The sequence below is a fragment of the Aspergillus multicolor genome (genome assembly GCF_047715735.1).
Source record: "Aspergillus multicolor strain CBS 133.54 unplaced genomic scaffold BDW74scaffold_29, whole genome shotgun sequence".
NCBI classification, from domain to species: Eukaryota; Fungi; Ascomycota; class Eurotiomycetes; order Eurotiales; family Aspergillaceae; genus Aspergillus; species Aspergillus multicolor.
Genome location: NW_027395980.1, coordinates 164,768 through 183,281, shown reverse-complemented (window position 1 = coordinate 183,281; position 18,514 = coordinate 164,768). Strand labels below are relative to the sequence as shown.

The window sequence follows — 18,514 nt, the reverse complement described above, 5'->3', positions numbered from 1 at the left end:
TCTACTATTAGTCTATTCTTCTACCGGAGCAGCATCGACGCGAGGCGAGGCGAGATAGATATCTATACGGTCTTTTTCCAGACAAGCGATGCCCAACCTCAAGGGTAATCAAAGGAGTATGATGAAGCTCGCCGGGGCCTGGGTCTCGACCCGGGTTGTTCCTGGCAGCGTTCATTGTAAGAGCGACGCCCAGATGATCCCATTCCTCTCCAATCTGTCTAGAAGTCATGTTATTAAAAGTTCTCGACCACCGTGAGCAAAGGTACGATGTTATATTAGATTTAACCCGTTCCTATACTTCTCCTCTGACTTTGTTATGGATTCATGTGCCCATAGCTCCCAGTGTGCCACGGTTCCTGATTCAGGTTGGGGAAGATTGGGAACCAGCGCCCGCAAACCAAGGGATCGACTGGCTCTCTCATCGCTCGGCGAATTCTCCCTGCCAGGCACAAATTATTCGATGGTGCTCAATAATTCGCATCACGTCGATACAATGATCCAGTTGCTGTACCTGTGTCTCCAGGTTGTGTCTGTGTCTGTGTTTGTCTTGCAATCAATAATCGCTTTATGGGTCTAGACCCAAAGCATCCATGTGAAACGGCCAATTTCCTCCATCCAAACCCATCCTCCTCCGTCGCGAACTCCGACCCCAGTCTTAGCTCCTCCCATCGCGGCGGCCGGACAGACAAAGAAGGAAGGAACTCCAACCCCGACAGGGCCGGCGTGTTCGAAATTAACAAGGATGAAATGAGGAATCCTTCAATTCCCACGCCCAGACTCGTCTCCCGCCCGAAGCTTGTCCGGAACACGGATCGTGCCACAAGAACTCCCGGTGTCCTGCGGGTCGCCGACTGAGAGCAACAACTGCAAAGTGTGCTCTTGATGACGTCCAGACCGAAACAAAATTGCTAACAAGCGGCTCTTTGTAAGGTCCAATTAGCTTTGCAGTTCAGCTGCAGACTGCAGCGCACAAACTCACAAGACTCCTCTTCATTTCAAGCGGTGAACTCGCGGAGTCGCAATCGTTACTTGGAGAAGCACCGATCTACTGGAGTAGAGCAATTTAGAGATGTGGACCTCTCAAAAGCAATTCCTCTGCGAACCCGATCCTGGTCCGCTGCGGCTTCGAGCAGGGCGAACACAATCTTGGGGCAGAACTAGACATGGTTCATGGATGTTTGTGCGCCCCAATCCTTCCTCCTACTTGCAATCCACGAATCGCGGTCATGGGGTCGATGAACCTATGATCAAAAGCATAGTTCGCATCGTTTGCTCAATATATTGACCTTTATTCCTCTACTTCGTACCTGATCTTGTTAGCGATGTATCCGGAGGGCCCGAACTATCGGATTAGAAACTGTCGCGATGCTGGGTTCACAAGAGCATTAACCCCCGAAACTTTAAATCCAAAATGCTGTCAGCTCCCTGCGATTTCCAGATGAAGAAGGCGCATGGAAGTTCCTTGCCCAGCGGCCCAATTCTCTGGGAAGACTCCGACCGAATCGCCAAAATGTCGATCGCCAACCAAGACACGAAAAGGGGAAATCAGTCGCTCATCTTTCGCTGATAATACTCGAGTGTTTGATCTGCTATCAAGTCATATTCATAGCAGAGCGTCTCCTCCGGAGTAAGACCGATGGTGGAAAATACACCCAGCAGGAGAAGAGCATGATTCGACCTGGATAATTTATCAGGATTCGTCACCATTAACTCTGTGAAAACCGTTGAACTCCGAGACACGAGACCCTCTTTAATTAGTCTCGCACGAGTCGATCGGAATCCCAGATCCTTGAGCGAGCTGTCATCCTCAGAGCTCAGCGCGCCACACCTGAACTGCCTATGCCTTATTGGGTAGCTTCCAAGTATAGCGATCGTCCACTTCAAATCCGGGCTTACAACTTGGTCCATGCTCTGTCCATTATCATGAAATCATCGCTGAGCCTCAAGTTTACACTCATCATGTATAACGTCGAATCTTGGAGGCCCTGAAAAATCACGGTACCTCCTGATCCAACGGAGCAACTCCGTACCTAAATATCCTCCGCACGGCGGGTAGCCGATCTTCACCCGTGCAGGAAGCTCAATATCTTGGTAGACTAAAAGTCATTTAGGTTTCGGTACAGCTTCCCCTGGAGTACCAGCTTTCCATAACTCAGCATTCGCTGTTGATCGCGCGGAAAAACAATGGCCTCAGTTAGCCAATGAAGACTTCGTGATTGAATGCGCGCCCGGAATCCGCTCGCCTTGGCCGAGGGACTTGACGACTTCCTTCCCCGCATACGGTAGAGGCGAGTGCTACCTCGTCTGATCACTCCTTGGGAGTTTGGCCGTTGATGTTATGCTGGGTTTGCGAAGATTGTGCCGATCGTCGGCCCGTGTCGCTACATGCCCGTGGGATATTCAGCTCGGAACCCTAAGTCAGGTGCTCGTGGCCTTTTCTCACGGTTGACCAGTTTACCCTCAGCCGCGCGAGTCACGACAAGAATGCCCAAACGTAATAAATGCCGACTCCTGATGAGGACGATTAACGGGCTTCATCTTTTCAAGAGCTGAACCAGCTGGTGCATCGGTGTCGTGACTCGTGACGGACATGGATCAGCTTGTAGTTCGCCCTTTCACCATTCCTCCACTGATGTACAGGATGGGCATTGCTAACAAAGTTACGGACCGAGTCATGTAGTCATGCAGCGCAACAGCTGACAATGGCTATCTGAACGCTGTAGCCAACCTCAAACTAGGTTCTATTCAAATTTTGGGTCGACTGGTCTAGGTACGCTTCATGAAAATACGACTTACTAGACCACAGACGGCATACTGTCAATCAAAATCCGAGAGAAGGCATGAAGAAAGCCTTTTGATATTGCCAAAATAGTCGCAATGACAACCTTGTAGGATTTACCTCCACGCTTCACTTTCCCCATGGCACGACGGACGGATATATATTCAACGGCATCTGCGACTGTAAACCCCAGTCCCCGCGATATATATCTATCACCTCTCGGAATTACACAAAAATCACCCCTTCAATCCCCTAACAAAAGATCTAAACACACAATCAGGGCCATACTTCTCCGCAGTAACTCGGATGAGTGCCCACTTCCCCCTTCCCGAACAGGCAATTGGATCCTGCCTGTGCCCCGGATGGTCATTATCTACATACTCGTTATACACCCCGTCAACCATCACAGCGTTGACAATATCATTTGCGAGTCCCTCAGCCTCAATGCTGCCGACCGCGTCATCAGTTGAAGAGATGAACGACGCCGACAAATGATTAAAATCGAAATATGACCGGAACGTCGTCGATGTTTAGGACGTTGCCGCCGCGCTGGGCGCTCTGGACTACTTCCTACAATGACCGAAGCCAAGCCGAGAGACCATATTGATCCCCCAACGTAATTGAATGAAGCAGCGCTGACCTTCTGCACATCGAAGAACCTGTGGAGCATCGTGAGCGAATACTCAAATGCTACAGTGAACCCTACCCGTCTGCCATCATAATAGTCCGGTAATCCCGGTGAAAATCACGACTATGCTATACCGTGCCTTCAACGGACAACTAGATTAGAAAGTTCAGAAAAAAACTACCCGAAAGACGGTGGCTAGCTGTCTGCCTTAAACCAAGGGGTTCCTAGGTCTCAAAATTGCCGTATAATCCACACTCCACGTCGCCATCCAGTGAAGCCCTAACCACAAGTATCACCGGATGCCGATCCTACTGCCGACGCAGTATACGCCCGCCGACCCATAAAGCGAGGCCCAGCTACCCCCGGAAACGCAAAGCAGAGCACGAGGTCCGCCCTGACGCTGTAGTCGGGGTCTATCGCGAAGTCATGGGCGACCGTCAATTGTGTTTCTGATGTGTTGAGTAGGTGGTAGAGTTGATCTTGTCCATCTAAATCTGGCCCAGTGGGAGTGGTTCTGAAGACGCAGAAGTTCAATGCGCTATGCCCAGGGTATCTGGCCAATGGTCACCCGAGCCCCTTGGCGTTAGCCACAAATTGTGGTGGGTAGTGTTTGTTGCAGACGATTGTGACGTTAGCAAGGGCGACTTGGTATGAGAGGTTGTTGTCAAAGGCGAAACCGGCCCGGGGGCGAAGTAGCTGGAGCCGTCTACTTTGCTGCTAAGCTTGGTGGATATGGTTGGGTAGGGTCTTCATTGCGAACGTTGATCGACGGGGGATAATAGGGCGGGGTTGACTGGAGTGTTGGAATCGATTCGTTGGGTTGGGGTAAAGGTCTAAAGGTGCAGATGTAGATTTTATACTGACATCAGGCGCATTAGTAGGAAATGTAGCTGTAGCTGTAGATACGACAACATCCTGCAAGACCGCAACACTCCATAACTCGCTAATATGCTCAATCGTCTACGCCAACTTCTTACCCCTCTCCAGCTCCTCCAGGCCCTGCCCCATACTCAGCATTTTATCCTATACCCAGAAATATCAGCATCAGCGTCAAACCCTCGCCTCACCTAAGGTTCAATCCACCCAGGAAAACAAGGAAAATTTCACCACCAACGTTGGGCACCAACGACAAAAAAAACCACACAATTCCAGCATTCGGCCCCCTCCACAACAACCCCGTGTGATTGCCCAGAACATCAGCAACAAGCAATCTCGCCGCCTCATAGACACTCCCAGGCCTCGGACCCGCCTCTCAACTCACCCACCGCGTAATCGTGTCGCGGATAACGGAGTATCGCGAGGTTGGGGGAGTGCGATGACCACCTCGTTGATGTAAAAGGGAGTCTCGATGGTGCCGAGCATGAGCGAGAGCACGGAGACGTTGAGGGGGCGAGTTTGAGATGGAGTGTCTCGGAGAGGAGGGTTAGGGCGGATTTGGAGGAGCTATAAATGCCTGTTTTGAGGGGGTGGTTAAATGTTAGCGGGCGGGTGCGGTTTCCGGTCCAGTCCGTTCCAGTATCCACGGGCTCGGCCTTGATAATGATAAAGATAAATTGGTGATGGGCAGTTTAGATGAAGAACGAAACAGCAGCCCGGAGGGCGGGAGGGGACAAGCAAATCAAAAACAAGCAGCCTAGACGAAAAAGCAAAGACACCAACGAGCAGATGCGGCGAGTGATGTGCCTAACCCCACAAAAAGCAAAGAAAGTAGTATGGAGAAAAACCAACGTACCTATTCACGGGCGTATTAACCACCCTCCCCTTGCGGGCAACAAGTTGACCCGCAAAACCCTGCACCATCCTCAGCACGCCCCAAGCATTTGTCTCGTAGACGCCTTTTGTCCTGTTGATCGACGCGTCTAGCAGGGGCGTCGTGTACCCGATATCCGCGTTGTTCACACGGATGTCCAAGCCTGGACCGGGGCCTGGGCCAGAGCCAGCATTGACGCCGTCAGCGGCGTCGACACCCCCGCTTGTGTGCGCCCTTACAGTTCTGACAGCTCCAGTAACCAACTCAACGGATGTCACGTCAGGCGATAGAGTTGTGACGTTGGGGAGGGACGAAAGGGTCTCGAGGATCTTGGAGGAAGACCGCGCGGTTGCGAAAATGTGGTGATTGTTTGGGTGGGTTGCGAGGGTGTGAGCGAGAGCGCAGCCGATGCTGTCGGTCGAGCAGCCGGTGATGGAGATTGTTTTCGAGCTGGAGGTGGAGGGGTTTATCGTGAAATCTTTGGTTGATGGGGTGTTTGATCGTAGGCGTCGCGTGGTGTTGGTGGGAGGAGGAAAAGGTCGGTAGAAGGAGCTGGCAACCTCCAGGTTACACGTTGCCGGGTTATAGAGTTGGAGCTTGGGGACCAACGGTTTTGATGACTTGGCTGAGGCTGAAAAGAAAGGGGAAGCAGTTCGCTGGTCTTGGTGGATGGAGGAGAGTTGAACGGCTCGGTCTCTGTTCCCAAGGCGGTTTTCGTCAGTCCGACCAGGCCACACAAACACAACTTGTCACACCTTCCAACTTCCCATCCGTCAAGATGATTCCAATGTCGTTTTATCCCTACAGAATGTGTCATATAGATCTGCCGTGAAGCTCTTCCGAGTGGCACAATCCAATTTCAACTCCTCGCCCTCTCCGCCGAACTACTGGTCCTACCATTGTGCTTTCTTTGGCCCTCCTACTCCCTCTGGAGCCCAACAGACTCGCCCTCTGTCTCCTCGAGCATGTTCACACATGCTTCTCGGTAGCTTTTCTCTTCCGCACGTTCCAAACGAAGAATGCTTCGGACGGGGACCTTCCACTGCTGGAGTTGATATTCGAGTTCAGACTCTTGACAAACGGAAACGTTCCTCCTCACGAACTTAAAGACCGTGAGGATTGAGCTGACGATGATTACGGTGTTGCTTTTGACGATTATTCTCAGTCGAGTTGTCAGGATCGGTGTCTCTCTCCCCAGGTGTTGGCTCAGCTGTGGATGCTTGGGGACAGCTCTCATAGGACTTGCTGGCTTTGCCGGTTACTTATCGTCGAAGACAAATCCTGCTTGATGCCAACGTCTTGTTCAGTCCTTGCCACTATTACCAAACACCCAGGCCACGGAATTTCGTTCTTCGGCAACTTCCAACGCCCTCCTCTCACGAGCGACATACCCCCTATCCACGCACCGTTACCAGGGGTATCCTCTCTACATACCAAATGCAGAAAACCTCTCAATACCCGAGCTTTCTACGCCTCCACATTCACTCATTCACTCACAATCAACACCACGCCGAAATATATTGCCAAAGCATACCGGAACACATCCACGCTCTCACTCAACAAGAATGTGCAAGTCACGTACTCATCCCTTCCCACGATAGAGGTTGAATTGTCCAATCTCCTTCGCTCGCTCACCAAGTGCACACTACGCAGCTATATACCGGCGGGATCTCGATCTTCTAGATAGGTAGTTCCTGAGATCCATCAGGCAACGTCTGCATCTCCACAAACTACGCGAGTGTCCATATGCCATCATCCCGACAGACAAGAGTCGGATTATATTGCCTCTCCTCGACTGGGCTTCAGACATCACCATGCCCGTGAACAACGCGTATATCTCTGCCCACATTCTGCGGAGCTGGACGCAGTTTTCCATCGTCGTCTGTCTCTCAATTTTCTTCTTCATTTACAGCCCTCACTACACTGGCATCATCCGGAGCGAAACAACGCCTGCCTCCTCACACTCGCACCGTACAACAAATTTACACAAACCCTGAGCCTCATCCACCTCGATTCGCACAACAAATGCCGAGCCTGAACCATCCGCGAACTTCGTCAGGTCCGCTATCGCCACAATCATCGGCTCCAGACTCTCTCAGAACACACAAACTTGGGTGCTTAGTCGTATACGTGTTAGGGTCGAAGGGGAAAAGATTGAGTAGGATCGGATAGTTAATGCGCTTGTACAAAAGCAGGAGAGGTTATGGGCTCTATGTGAAGCACTTGGGTGGAGTTGATCCAGACGACGGGGTTGAACCCCCCAAGAAGAAAATAATCAATTCGTAAAATCGTGAATCATAAGGAAACACTGGTAGTAGCCAAATTCCCCCCCCCCCTCCAGCGGCCCCTCCTCATCGAAGCCGCCGCTTCTCTCAGTTTTCCATACCCAAATGCCGGTCGACCATACTGTAAATCCAACAAAAACAGCAAAACAAGAAAAGGCCCACACATCCACCTTCTTTGTCGCGTCGCGACGCATCGCCCTCGTCCGCGTCCGCATCCTCTTCTCAGAGCCAGCAACTGGCGCGAGGGATGATTTGGGCGTCTTCGTACAACATTATCGTCTCGACCCACACCTCCGCGGTGGTTCCATCCCAACCGGTTGGCGGCAACCGGCAAGTTCCAGCAGCGGGGCATCTCCTCTCCGGGGTTCGTCTTGCGTCGCTCGTACGCCTGCTCCTCCATCACCTGGATCTTCTCCGCTTCGGCATTCACTGCCTCCCCCCAGTCAAAAAACGTCCAGTCGACGTTGGTGAACGCCGCAGGCAATCCTCCGCGTTCTTTACAGATCTCCTCCCATGCGGATTGCTTGTCAGCGGCCCACTTGGACATCTGGAATTGATTGTAGGGACGGGCAACGATGCTCTCCGTTGCGGCAGACGCCCAGGTTTCTGGCACATGCAAGCCATAGTGCTTGCCAACTCGTGCTAGCAGATACCTCCAGTAAAACAGATCTCCGTTGGAGTGCGTGAGTGTGTGGTTTTTGGCGCCGGGGGCGGTACTAGCCCAAACAGTCATGTTGGCAAGATTGCCGGCATCGGAGTTCTCTTGGAAGGTGTAATAAACGTACCGGCTGTCGGGCAGATGCGGGACTTCCCCGAGATGCTTATAGATTATCATATACAAGGACAACGTCAGAATAGGCGAGCCAATGGCGACTTTTTTAGGGAGTCTTTGTCAGCTGGCTGTCCGTGCTCTCTTTGGGTTCGGGCTGGGTGGGAGACGAAGACGAAGGGGAGCTTTTGGTGAAAGATGCTTGACAATGGAAGAGGAGGGGGAGGAGAAGAGAGTGTCTCTCCTTCTGGGCAGAAGCCCACGACACAACTAGGGCGGATTATGGTATAAGTCCACTGCTGGCAACTCTGGGCCGCAATGAGTCGTCGTTCGGCTTCTGTTTGTTGTGGCTTAGCCATTCCAGGACTCCACGGGCCAAGCATCGGCTATTTGCAAGTTAGATGCGGGCTTTCCTTGGAGCAACGTAATATACAAAGGGTAAAACTAACCTTGCCTCGCACTTGCAGGGTCACTCTCTGCAAGGTGCCCTTCGCCTTTTCGCTAGCGGCCTTCATCAGGAAGGCAAACATGGCATCGGCCTCCTCCTGGTCGGCATGCTCGCAAGACGCAAGGAAAACGTGTGTTATATGGTCAAACGTGGCCGGCAAGGTTTTGACGGGCGAGATGGCTCGCTGCATAAAGTCTAGAGCGACAAACTCGACCCTTGGATCAGACCAGTAAGTTGACTGAAGCCGCGGAGCAGTCACGATGATTCGCACCCTATATGAAGTCAGAAGAGCCCAGCTAGGTGTAGGGAGGCTGTAAACTAACCAGTCCGTCTCCGGCGCGCGAAAGAGTCTTTCGACGGTTGCATGCCCTGCTACGCCGTCTGCGCCGGCGATGAGAGCAACATTCCTGGCCATTTTCTTGCGCCACTAATCTTCAAATTTTTCGCTATGACAGCTGAAGATCGCTACTGAGGAATCAAAGGCCCGATACTGTTGTTCATCGAGGTATATAGGGGCCACCACGTCGGGGTTGGAGTCGCGACGATATTTTGCCTTGTAGACCTCCAAGATGTGGTAAGCTTGCGAGGCTTCGCTTCTGCAAAGTTCGGCTTCGTCCGTCGGCCGCGCAGCCACTCTCTCCATCATGTCAAGTATCAGATCCGGTTCGGTAACGTAGGGCAAATCTGCTCCGTTGGGAAAACGTGCCGAAATCCGTATGCCGGGGGACAAGGGAAGCTGGATGGCTCATCAATGACGGTGCACACGTGTGCGAGGACCGGATTGCTACTTACAGCAACCGAACCGCGCAGCACAAGCTTTACTGTGCAGCTTTGATATCCTAGTCGAGGGCAGTACCAATTGGTTCTCCTCTGACCCCCCCTCTCTAGAGGGTGGTTGGCTCGTAGGTTCTTCAGGCATTTATCCAAGCGATTTTCCGCCGCCGTATGATTGTCTTGGATGAGAACTTCGAGTGTCTATGTGATCCAACCGTTAGTCGAGCCAGCATACCTAAACCAAGAAGTGAATGGGCCACGAACTTCCGGATACGGCCCCGTTGCAGTATATTTATAGACAGCAAATTCTCCAGTGATGGAGACTACTGGGTTATCGCCAGGGTGGTACTTTCGGATGGCTCGCACAAGGTTTGTCGCTGTCTTTTCCATCTTCTTCCACCTCCGATCAAGACCGGTGCTAGACGAGGTTGTTGCAGAGGTTATCGAAGCCATTTCAACGGAGCAGTATAAATATGAAAGCCGGAAAAGGGGGGGGAAGTTGAAAAGATGGGAAGACGGCCCAGCGAAGAAACGACAAGAACAATAAATGGGCAATGGGCAATATTTAACCCTAGCATCCTGCAATTGCCTGTATGGCATGGCTGCTGTTAAGCTTTCGTGCAAGAGCCATAAAGGATCCTCTTTCCATGGTCTCTTTCATCGTCCTGAAGGTCAGGATTTGTTCCATGGCATGTGTCAGCAAAGCGGAAGAAAACAATTGGTGAGGCTAAACAACAAATCAAGCAAACTACTTACAACAGACACATAAAAACACATCACGTACAGGTTAAACAGTCCCCTATGTCTATTACTCCTAAATGCTATATTTGTTTTGCTTGGGTAATTTTGGTGTGATTAGGGGGGGCGGGGCAAGCAGAAATCAAAGGATGAAGGTGCAGCTGCCAGCTGGACGATAGGTCAAACGAGAGAACGGAAGAGCGCAGGCAAAGACCACGCAGTAGAGAAACAAACGGCGGTGGTAGCTTGCCGGAAGACGAAAATCCAGGCCAAACTAAGAGGCTGAAATAAAAGAATGCAGACAGGTGGCCATTAGCAGCGAAATGAACGATAATGATGTGACTGCTGGCTGGAACCCGGGATGTGAAAGTCGAACATATGAGAAAAACAGATAAGAGAAGATTGCCGACAAACCTGCAAAGGAATAACGCATGCTGGACCCGAAACGGTAACAAGAAATGGCGACCCTCGCCGGCCTATAAGCCGCTTTTTACGACAGTCGTTCGGGAGCAACGAGATGTCGCAAACGACACATCTTAATCAAGGTGACTGTAATCGGATCTATGAGGCGGAATACCCGGAAGTTCATTGTTCGCCAGCAGATCCGCTCGGTAGCGTTTGATACTGTTGGTGTAGCTCCCGATGGGCCTAGGATCGAAAAAAGAGCTATCCAGGACGGGCACCCAACGAGGATTGATATTCCTTCTAAGCGCCAGCATCTGCTCATTCAAGGTCACAGTACCAGGAATAAAAGTACGGCCTATCACTTTGTTAAGCATGTCTAACCACGCCACGTCAGTGTGCTCGAGGTGGCCGAGATCGCGACAAAATAGTAGGAGTAATGCCTCAACAAGAGCAGCGTGTGTTAGGATTTTGACTGGATAAAGACTGTTCCAAGGGCCAGTGCTTCCGCCTTCTGTTCGAGGCGGAAGTCGCACATCGTTTGTGAACATGAAAGTGCGGTCATCGCTTGTAATAGGATCTAGTGTTATCTTTGGAAATGACCACAGCAAGCGAGACTGGGCATACAGTGAGATAACTGTAAAGTAGGTGTAGTCGCGTCCAGTATGAAGGTGATCCTGAGCAATTGCATGATAGTTGTTGAATTTCGCCTGTGCTGCTATCATGGACAAAGGCAATGGCTGGTGAAGAGGCGCTTGGAAGTAATCACGGGGCCGCCGATCGGCTGTCCATTCAACACAGTTGGGGTTTGTGCAGCGGTGGAAATGCCCGGTGGCGGCAAGTGCACTCGCGGCAGCCTCTATATCATTGTTGGGGATGACAAAGTCGACTTCCTAGGATCTTATTAGGTTTTATCTGTATCTGCATAGCAATTGTGATGGCGGGGCTCGGGTACCACTTACTGGAAATGAAAGATCGATGCCATGACAGCCAACGGCCCACCATCCGAAAAGGAGATTGGGAATACGCGCGGTGTCGAGGATTCGAGCGACATCAACTATAAAAGAGGTTAGCCACACATAAATAGGAGGGAGAAGAAGTGCACCAGAACTTGTGGCGCGAGTTTGGAACGAAAGCACGTGGACTTGTGCCAAATCAAATCACTCCGTGACGTGAAGCTGGCTGTCATCGGCCGTAGTCCATGTGACTCTGAACAGCCTCATACCAAAACTCATGATGCACGTCATACTAGTCACTCAGATAGAGTCTCTAGTAACAGGGAGGAACTTGCCAGCTGGGACAGCACCATTCCGAAGGGTAGGCATCTTGACTTGATGTTGGGTTGGGAAATAATGACAACAGAAGGACTGGTATCGAGGGAGCGAATAGTATCAGAAATCCGGGGTCGTACCTATCGAAAGAGAAAATGATCTCAGGAGTCAGCAGCGAACAATTGTCTGGTTTCAGGCTCGAAGGGACGGAACTTTGACACCTTATATGCCTTTTCTCTACCTGCTCGGCAATCGTTGGAACCCTCAGTCATTTGATACCTGAGAAATCTCACACAAAGCCATTGACGCTTATGGCTCCGACCGGACTGAGAGTGTCCAGATCTGCGTAGGCCCTGGATCAGGATGTCGGAAATCGGGTTGTTGACATGGGTCGAGAAGAGAGTATAAACTATGGTCTGGCCGCCTCGAACCAACCAAGGCGATGGCGATATCCGACTCCGAGTGCGCAGGCCGAGCTCTAGAGACACGATGAGCCAGTCGATAAATCATCACTGTCTGCGGCAGTTTCTCCTCATTGCAACTGGACTTCAACCTCTGATCTCAAGAAGAGCCGTCGACCCCGTGGCTGCGAGCCAGCCTTCCGCATGTCTTTGTCGATCGCCAACTGTGTCTAGTCCATCCCTCCTTCTCTGGTTATCATCATACCATAATACCAAAGGTCTAGATGTACCCCACTGTCGGCCTTTATCCGTTTTCATGTGTACGATGTACTTCTCTATTGTGTAAACGTTACAGTTCTGACGGCAATCGCGCCATGAGGCGTCGCAACCATGATCTCCAAAAAGAGATCATCTTTGTATCTTTGTATTCTTTGAAACACAAGGCAGGGATCACACTAAGCAAAGGAGCAGGGTGAGCGTCAGTGCGAGAAATTTGCCCTCTCGCTTTTTTTTTTTTTTTTTTTTTTTTTTTTTTTTTGATGAGTCTCGAAGGTTCGAAGGTTCGGCGGCGCAAGTCTAAGCGTAGAACTAAAAACAGCCAAGCAGGTCTGCGACAGGACGATTTGGCAAATCGAAGTTGATGCGAGGCGTTGCGAAGGCCGCTCTGGGCAGCTCGACGTCAAGTTTGCGAGCGAGAGTCGATGTCATCGTGCTTCGCTGGAAGAAGATGTGCTGCTATAGAACGAGCCTTACGTTCAGCGAATTGGGGATGTCAGATGCTATATTTGATAACGAAGGACATTTCTAGTTCGGAATGAATTGAGGGAGTTGAGGGTATTTTCGACATTCATGAAGAATAGGGGACGTGATCGAGCGGGCTGTAGATAGAATCTTTTGTCTCGCCGCAGCTACGCAATTGCGGGTGCTTCCGGCGACATTTATCTATCTCCACAGTAAGCAGCTGCACCAGTCCGCGAAGTAACACTTGCGAACTTCCGCCGGTAAGAAGACGGACAATAAAGACAAGTAGATAGAAGAAGATATTGGAGAGAGTTCAGGTACAGGAGCAACCTGCAAGCCTGTACCGCACTAGCGCCAGAGCGAAGTATATCCGACTCCCAAGACGAGTCCGTAATCTTGAGAGGACTCCAATATGTTTGCGCAGCCAGGGAAACAAGCAACCAGTTCGGCTGTACGTCCACTAATGTCCATATTTCCCCAGCTCTGACGTTCGCTTGTCATGAGAACCATCGACCAGGAGAGACTTGTTCACGGGATCCCAGTCGACTGATGGGGGATGGAGACGAGGTAGCGGACCGAAGCGAAAGGCGAGATGACGAGACATATCGAGTCGGTTAAGGTAGGAGAAGGACGGGGACTGGAGGAGACTGGAGTCAGCGCACGCTGCAAGAGGTTCGTCCGCGGAGGCGAATATGGAGCGCGTCCCTGATTCTGGAGAGGGTAGCTGCAGGCTGCCCAAACGTGGGAATTACTGTCACCTCGACAGCTAATCTGGTTTAGGGGGACGTTGGAATGATGATGCAAGCGTTGGCGGCGAGTTGGAATCAGGCATGAGGATGGCTCGAGCCGCAGGAGCCGCAGGACGGTGGGAGAGGCTCGGTTGGTGTTGCTGATGGATGTCTGCGATATGACGAGGAAGTTAGCTTTTCCGCGATGAGCGATGTGGCCAGAACCTGTCAGTGCAGGCGCGAGGGTCAGGGATCAGGGGTGTTCTTGCGTGCCTTTTCAGCATGACTCTTCCTCCACAGGACGGCTCTTCAGGCTGTCTAGGCCGGACAAGCTGTATCCAATCCAAACTCTCGATTGCTGATACTGAAAAATATCTTGACAGAACTACCGGCAACAAGTATTGACTCATTTATCTCGGGTAACAAACCAGTATCAAAACATTGGACAAGTGAAGGAAATGATGTTCCGTTTGAAGCCGCGACACCAACACCATGACAACCATACGAGCGCCAAGAACTGCCTACAGCAACGCATCGCAATTGGGAAAATGGATCCTCTGACACCTAGATTTATCAGAGTTTCGCCGTGGGTAATCCTTGCCCAAGGCATCCGGAACGCGTCCTGATGCGCCGGGACCGATGCGATGATCGCAAAACATCGCGAACCTTGGAGTGATACACTCTTCCTCAAATGAAAATGAAGGATGTCATACCCGGTTCTTGTGATGGAAAACTGGCCTGGGACTATAGAGTCTTACATAATCATTCATTTGTACTTGACCGTCAATGCATTTGACAGAGGGCATGTGCCTAGAGCCGAAACTGTCTCCATTCAGCGTAGTTGCCCCTATATCGCCTGATAACAGATCGATCGCTACACGATACATTTTAATCCTGAAGAGTCCTCCGTAAAGAACCTCTGATCCCTCCGCTGCAAGCGCTTCCAGGGGTCAATGACCAGACATCTTGCAATCTGGACTGCTCTAGCCTCTGCGGGCGAAGTAAATCTGTTCCAGAATTGATCGTACTTTTGCTGAACTATGAAACGATTTCAAGCTTGATAGAAACTATACGCCTCTTGTATCGGCCAAGGGAAATGTCCCTGGTTTATGTTCCGCCCCAATAGCGGAGCGCACAGTGGCGTCGAATGGCAGGTAATCCTGACGAATCCGAACGATCGATTGCACGTATCTGCTAGAAGCATCTGCTCAGGGTACGCGCCACCAAAGTCTCGTCGACAGATGATCGCGTATCATTAAGTGGTGATGTTGATTGGGCGCGCGGAAGCATACTGGATTCCGGCGCAGAAGACAGTTACGATGCTGGATGTACGGCAGATCGTAGAATGTCTCCCTGATGGTTCATGGTGGAATGGCCGTGGAGTCGGTTCTCTAGGTGAGCAGATTTCATTAGGAGTTGTAATTGAGGATGTTTGTTTTGAGCATCAATGTCTTCCCGGCTTTTCGAGCTGAGAATAGAACTCAGCAACACTATTTGGTGGTGTTCAGCAGCACTTTTTGTGACAATTATGGTGTTTTTGGATTCGCTCAGGCCTCTGGCCGATGAGAATCGTGTCCTTCGGGGAGGCATATCCTGGCTGATCAATAGCCATCGTACCTGAGGGGAAATGTCAGTGTATAGATCATCATGATACGGATCGGTAGAACCTTGGTTAGCGATCGTGCGCAGCATGTTATATACACTGACGCGGAATAGATGAACTGCCGCTCACTATGGAGCTTATCCATATCTACCATTCTTTACTCTCTCCATAGGAGGGTCGTGCTTTGGTCCTATCCCGGAGCCGGTTTTTCTCGTAAAGCAACCATGGGCTTCGGCGTAGAAACTTCCTATAACAAAGGATCTAGACGGCTTTCAGTCTGACAAGGCCAGCCCCGAATTCAGGCATCGTTATAACGACGCGAGTCACTGGAAAGCCATCCCGTAACCGACCAATAGAGTAATGATTGCAGATGGTATCTCCTTTGCCAGCTGAGTAGGTTGTTGACTTCTCTGTGTCTGAAACCTGGTCAGCCTGGAAAATGAAGTAAACAGGAAGTTCAACACTCACTGTGCTTGAGCTTTAGATGTAGCGCCCGGGGTACGGCACCCTAAAGGGTCCAGGCGAATTCTTAAAACAGTCATTACCACAACCCCATCACAGTTTAGTGGGGGAGATCCTCAGTATCATCTGGGTCATTGTTCTCGCTTGTTTAAGGCCACCGTTATCCTTGTTAACAACCGTTGAGTCTGGAAAGAGGAACCCACGAGCAGCTCACGTGACTACGTGACGATGACGCGGGACGCGCCACGTGAATTTCCCGATTGGGGGGTTGCGAACACAACTCCGAACTCACTGTTGCCATGCTCCCATCCACTTCAAAATCGCCCTCAATATGCCTCCGGAAGTGATCAGTCTCCTCACTTCCACCCCTCCACCCCCAGCCGCCCGCCACGAGCCCTCCTCTGTCCGAAGATACCACTCCAGTCCGCCCGCACCCGCGGATCTATCCTTCCAATTCTCTGACGACATCGACTTTGCGCAATTCAACTACGACAACGACCTTGACGTTGAAAAACCTGCCAAGAAGAGACGTCTGACTCCGAAAACTGACAGAATCTCAACCCAACCCGGTTATAGCGGAAATGCGCTGCCCTCACGGAACCGAGACCCTCTTCTACTCTTCTCCGACGAGATCGAGCCCACGGGTGGACCATTCAACGCGCAATCGAAAACGCCGGCCTTCGTTCTTGACTCCGATCCGATTGTGTTCACGTCGTCCGCTCCCGAGCTGAGTTGCCGAAGTCCGTCCCCGAAGAACAAACAGCGAGCCACGACGGCAGATATTGACGATGATTTTAGCGGCGGCGGTGCTTTTCGAAATAACGACAAAGACGCGCGCAAACCTTTGAGAGATAACATAGAAGACTTCAGTGACCCCTTTGCCCTGCCGGATCCGGGCGACCTTTTTGATTTCCAGGAGTCCCCATTCAATGCGCCCCCACTGCGGTCCGAGTTCTCCGGCAGAACGGCCCATCTTTTGGCAAGTTTGAACCGTTCGAATAGTGATATTCCTACAACAACCTCGCGGAGAAAGAAACCGAGCCGGATCGAAGATATCGATGAGGATCCCAATGAGCTCCCCGAGGTCCGTGCAGCCCGCAAACCGAAGAAGGCGACTTCAACGAAGCGAACCAGTGCCGATAAGGAAGCGAAAGCGAAGGAACGAGGGACAGCCAAAGCGGAGCGTGACCGCGAGAAACAACTGGAGAAGGAACGAAAGCAGAAGCAGAAGCAAGAAAAGGCGAAAGACAAACAGCTAGCAGCCGACATCGCGCAGGTCAACAGGCTCAAGGTTGAGAAGAAGGATTCTACGCCCGAGATGATTCTCGATCTTGCGTCCTCGTTCAAAGAAACCAGCGTCGGCAACCAGGCGATAGAATACATGCGAATCCTAGGGGTGGAACATACCTTCTTCGACAGCTCGATCCCGAACATCGTCAAGTGGCGGCGAAAGATGAGAGCTACATATAACCGGTCCCTAGGGTATTGGGAACCGTGCGAACTACACATCCGCGAGGAAGAGCACGTCCTCTGCCTCGTCACGGCGCAGGAGTTCGTCGACATGGTCACATCGTCTCTAAACTCAGACACCCCGGACGCCCCAAGCGAGCTGGAACTGCACATCCTGCGCCTGAAACGCGCCTATCCTTGCTGCACAGTCATCTACCTGATTGAAGGCCTCACCGCATGGATGCGCAAGAATGCCAACTCGCGGAACCGCGCCTACCAAGCCGAATTCCGCCGCAACCTTGACGAAGTCCAGGGCTCACAGCCAGCACCATCCACATCCCGCCGCAAGAAAACGAACAAGCCCGAAACCGCGCCCATCGACGACGACACCATCGAAGACGCCCTCCTCAACCTCCAAGTCACGCACAACTGCCTCATCCACCAAACCGCGGCACCGCCGGAGTCCGCCGAGTGGATCAAGGTCTTCACCGAGCATGTCTCGACCGTCCCGTACCGCCGCGAGCGCATGAACGACAACGACTCCGCCTTTTGCATGGACAGCGGGCAGGTCAAGCCGGGGGAAAACGCATCCGACGCCTATATTCGCATGCTGCAGGAGATCAGCCGGGTGACGGCGTCGATGGCGTACGGCGTTGTCAATCAATATCCGAGCGTTCTCGACTTGGTGAAGGGGATGCGCAGGTCTGGACCGGGGATGTTGGAAGATGTCAAGGTATGTTTTTCCTTGATTTGTCTACACCTGCTGACCCGATCTATAGAAATCAGCAAACAAAAACGGCGCCCTGACAGATTCGCGTATCGGTCCCGCGGCAAGTCGCCGTCTATATAAGGTGTTTATGGGCATGGATCCGCAGTCAACCGACATCTAGGACAAATACTTGATCTTGCTCGGATTCAGCATTGCCGTCGGTGTATGATTGCCCCAAACGCTTGCCTCACAATGTCGAGTTTATTGAACGTTGGGAGTAACCCGGTATTGTGATTACTATCTTGCTCCTGGATGATCTTTTAAAGTCTTTTTACTTGCGCATCTACTTCATGATGCTCGATGAGCATACATCCGCAATGGTCACTACACCCACCGTTCCGCTGTCAAAATCATATATCGAATCCAATTCTTTAGGTACATAACTTCATGTCCAAGCAAACAGAAAAAACAAACTCAGCTCATCAAAACAAGCACCGCTGTTCCTTCCTTGACCATATCCCTGCCATCCCGAACACCCAGAGAGCACCCAGAGAGCACCCAGAGAGCACCCAGAGAG

The 18,514-nt window shown here is 51.5% G+C and overlaps 3 protein-coding genes across 3 annotated transcripts; 1 reads left to right on the top strand and 2 right to left on the bottom strand.

Annotated features, from left to right (window-relative positions):
- Positions 1-3,274: 3,274 nt before the first annotated feature.
- On the bottom strand, positions 3,275-9,074 carry BDW74DRAFT_181622 (uncharacterized protein; the record flags this gene model as incomplete). Its single annotated transcript, XM_073730071.1, has 7 exons — positions 3,275-3,349; positions 3,420-3,438; positions 5,140-5,753; positions 7,711-8,315; positions 8,519-8,597; positions 8,661-8,931; positions 8,983-9,074. The coding sequence occupies 7 exons, from the start codon at positions 9,072-9,074 to the stop codon at positions 3,275-3,277; spliced, it is 1,755 nt and encodes a 584-aa protein (XP_073580342.1).
- Positions 9,075-10,707: 1,633 nt separating this feature from the next.
- Positions 10,708-11,808, bottom strand: BDW74DRAFT_181621 (uncharacterized protein; the record flags this gene model as incomplete). The annotated part of the gene is made up of 3 exons (XM_073730070.1): positions 10,708-11,466; positions 11,536-11,630; positions 11,799-11,808. 3 exons carry the CDS (start codon positions 11,806-11,808, stop codon positions 10,708-10,710), a joined length of 864 nt encoding a protein of 287 aa, XP_073580341.1.
- Positions 11,809-16,110: 4,302 nt separating this feature from the next.
- Positions 16,111-18,118, top strand: BDW74DRAFT_187240 (uncharacterized protein; the record flags this gene model as incomplete). The annotated part of the gene is made up of 2 exons (XM_073731436.1): positions 16,111-17,961; positions 18,008-18,118. The coding sequence occupies 2 exons, from the start codon at positions 16,111-16,113 to the stop codon at positions 18,116-18,118; spliced, it is 1,962 nt and encodes a 653-aa protein (XP_073580340.1).
- Positions 18,119-18,514: the final 396 nt, after the last annotated feature.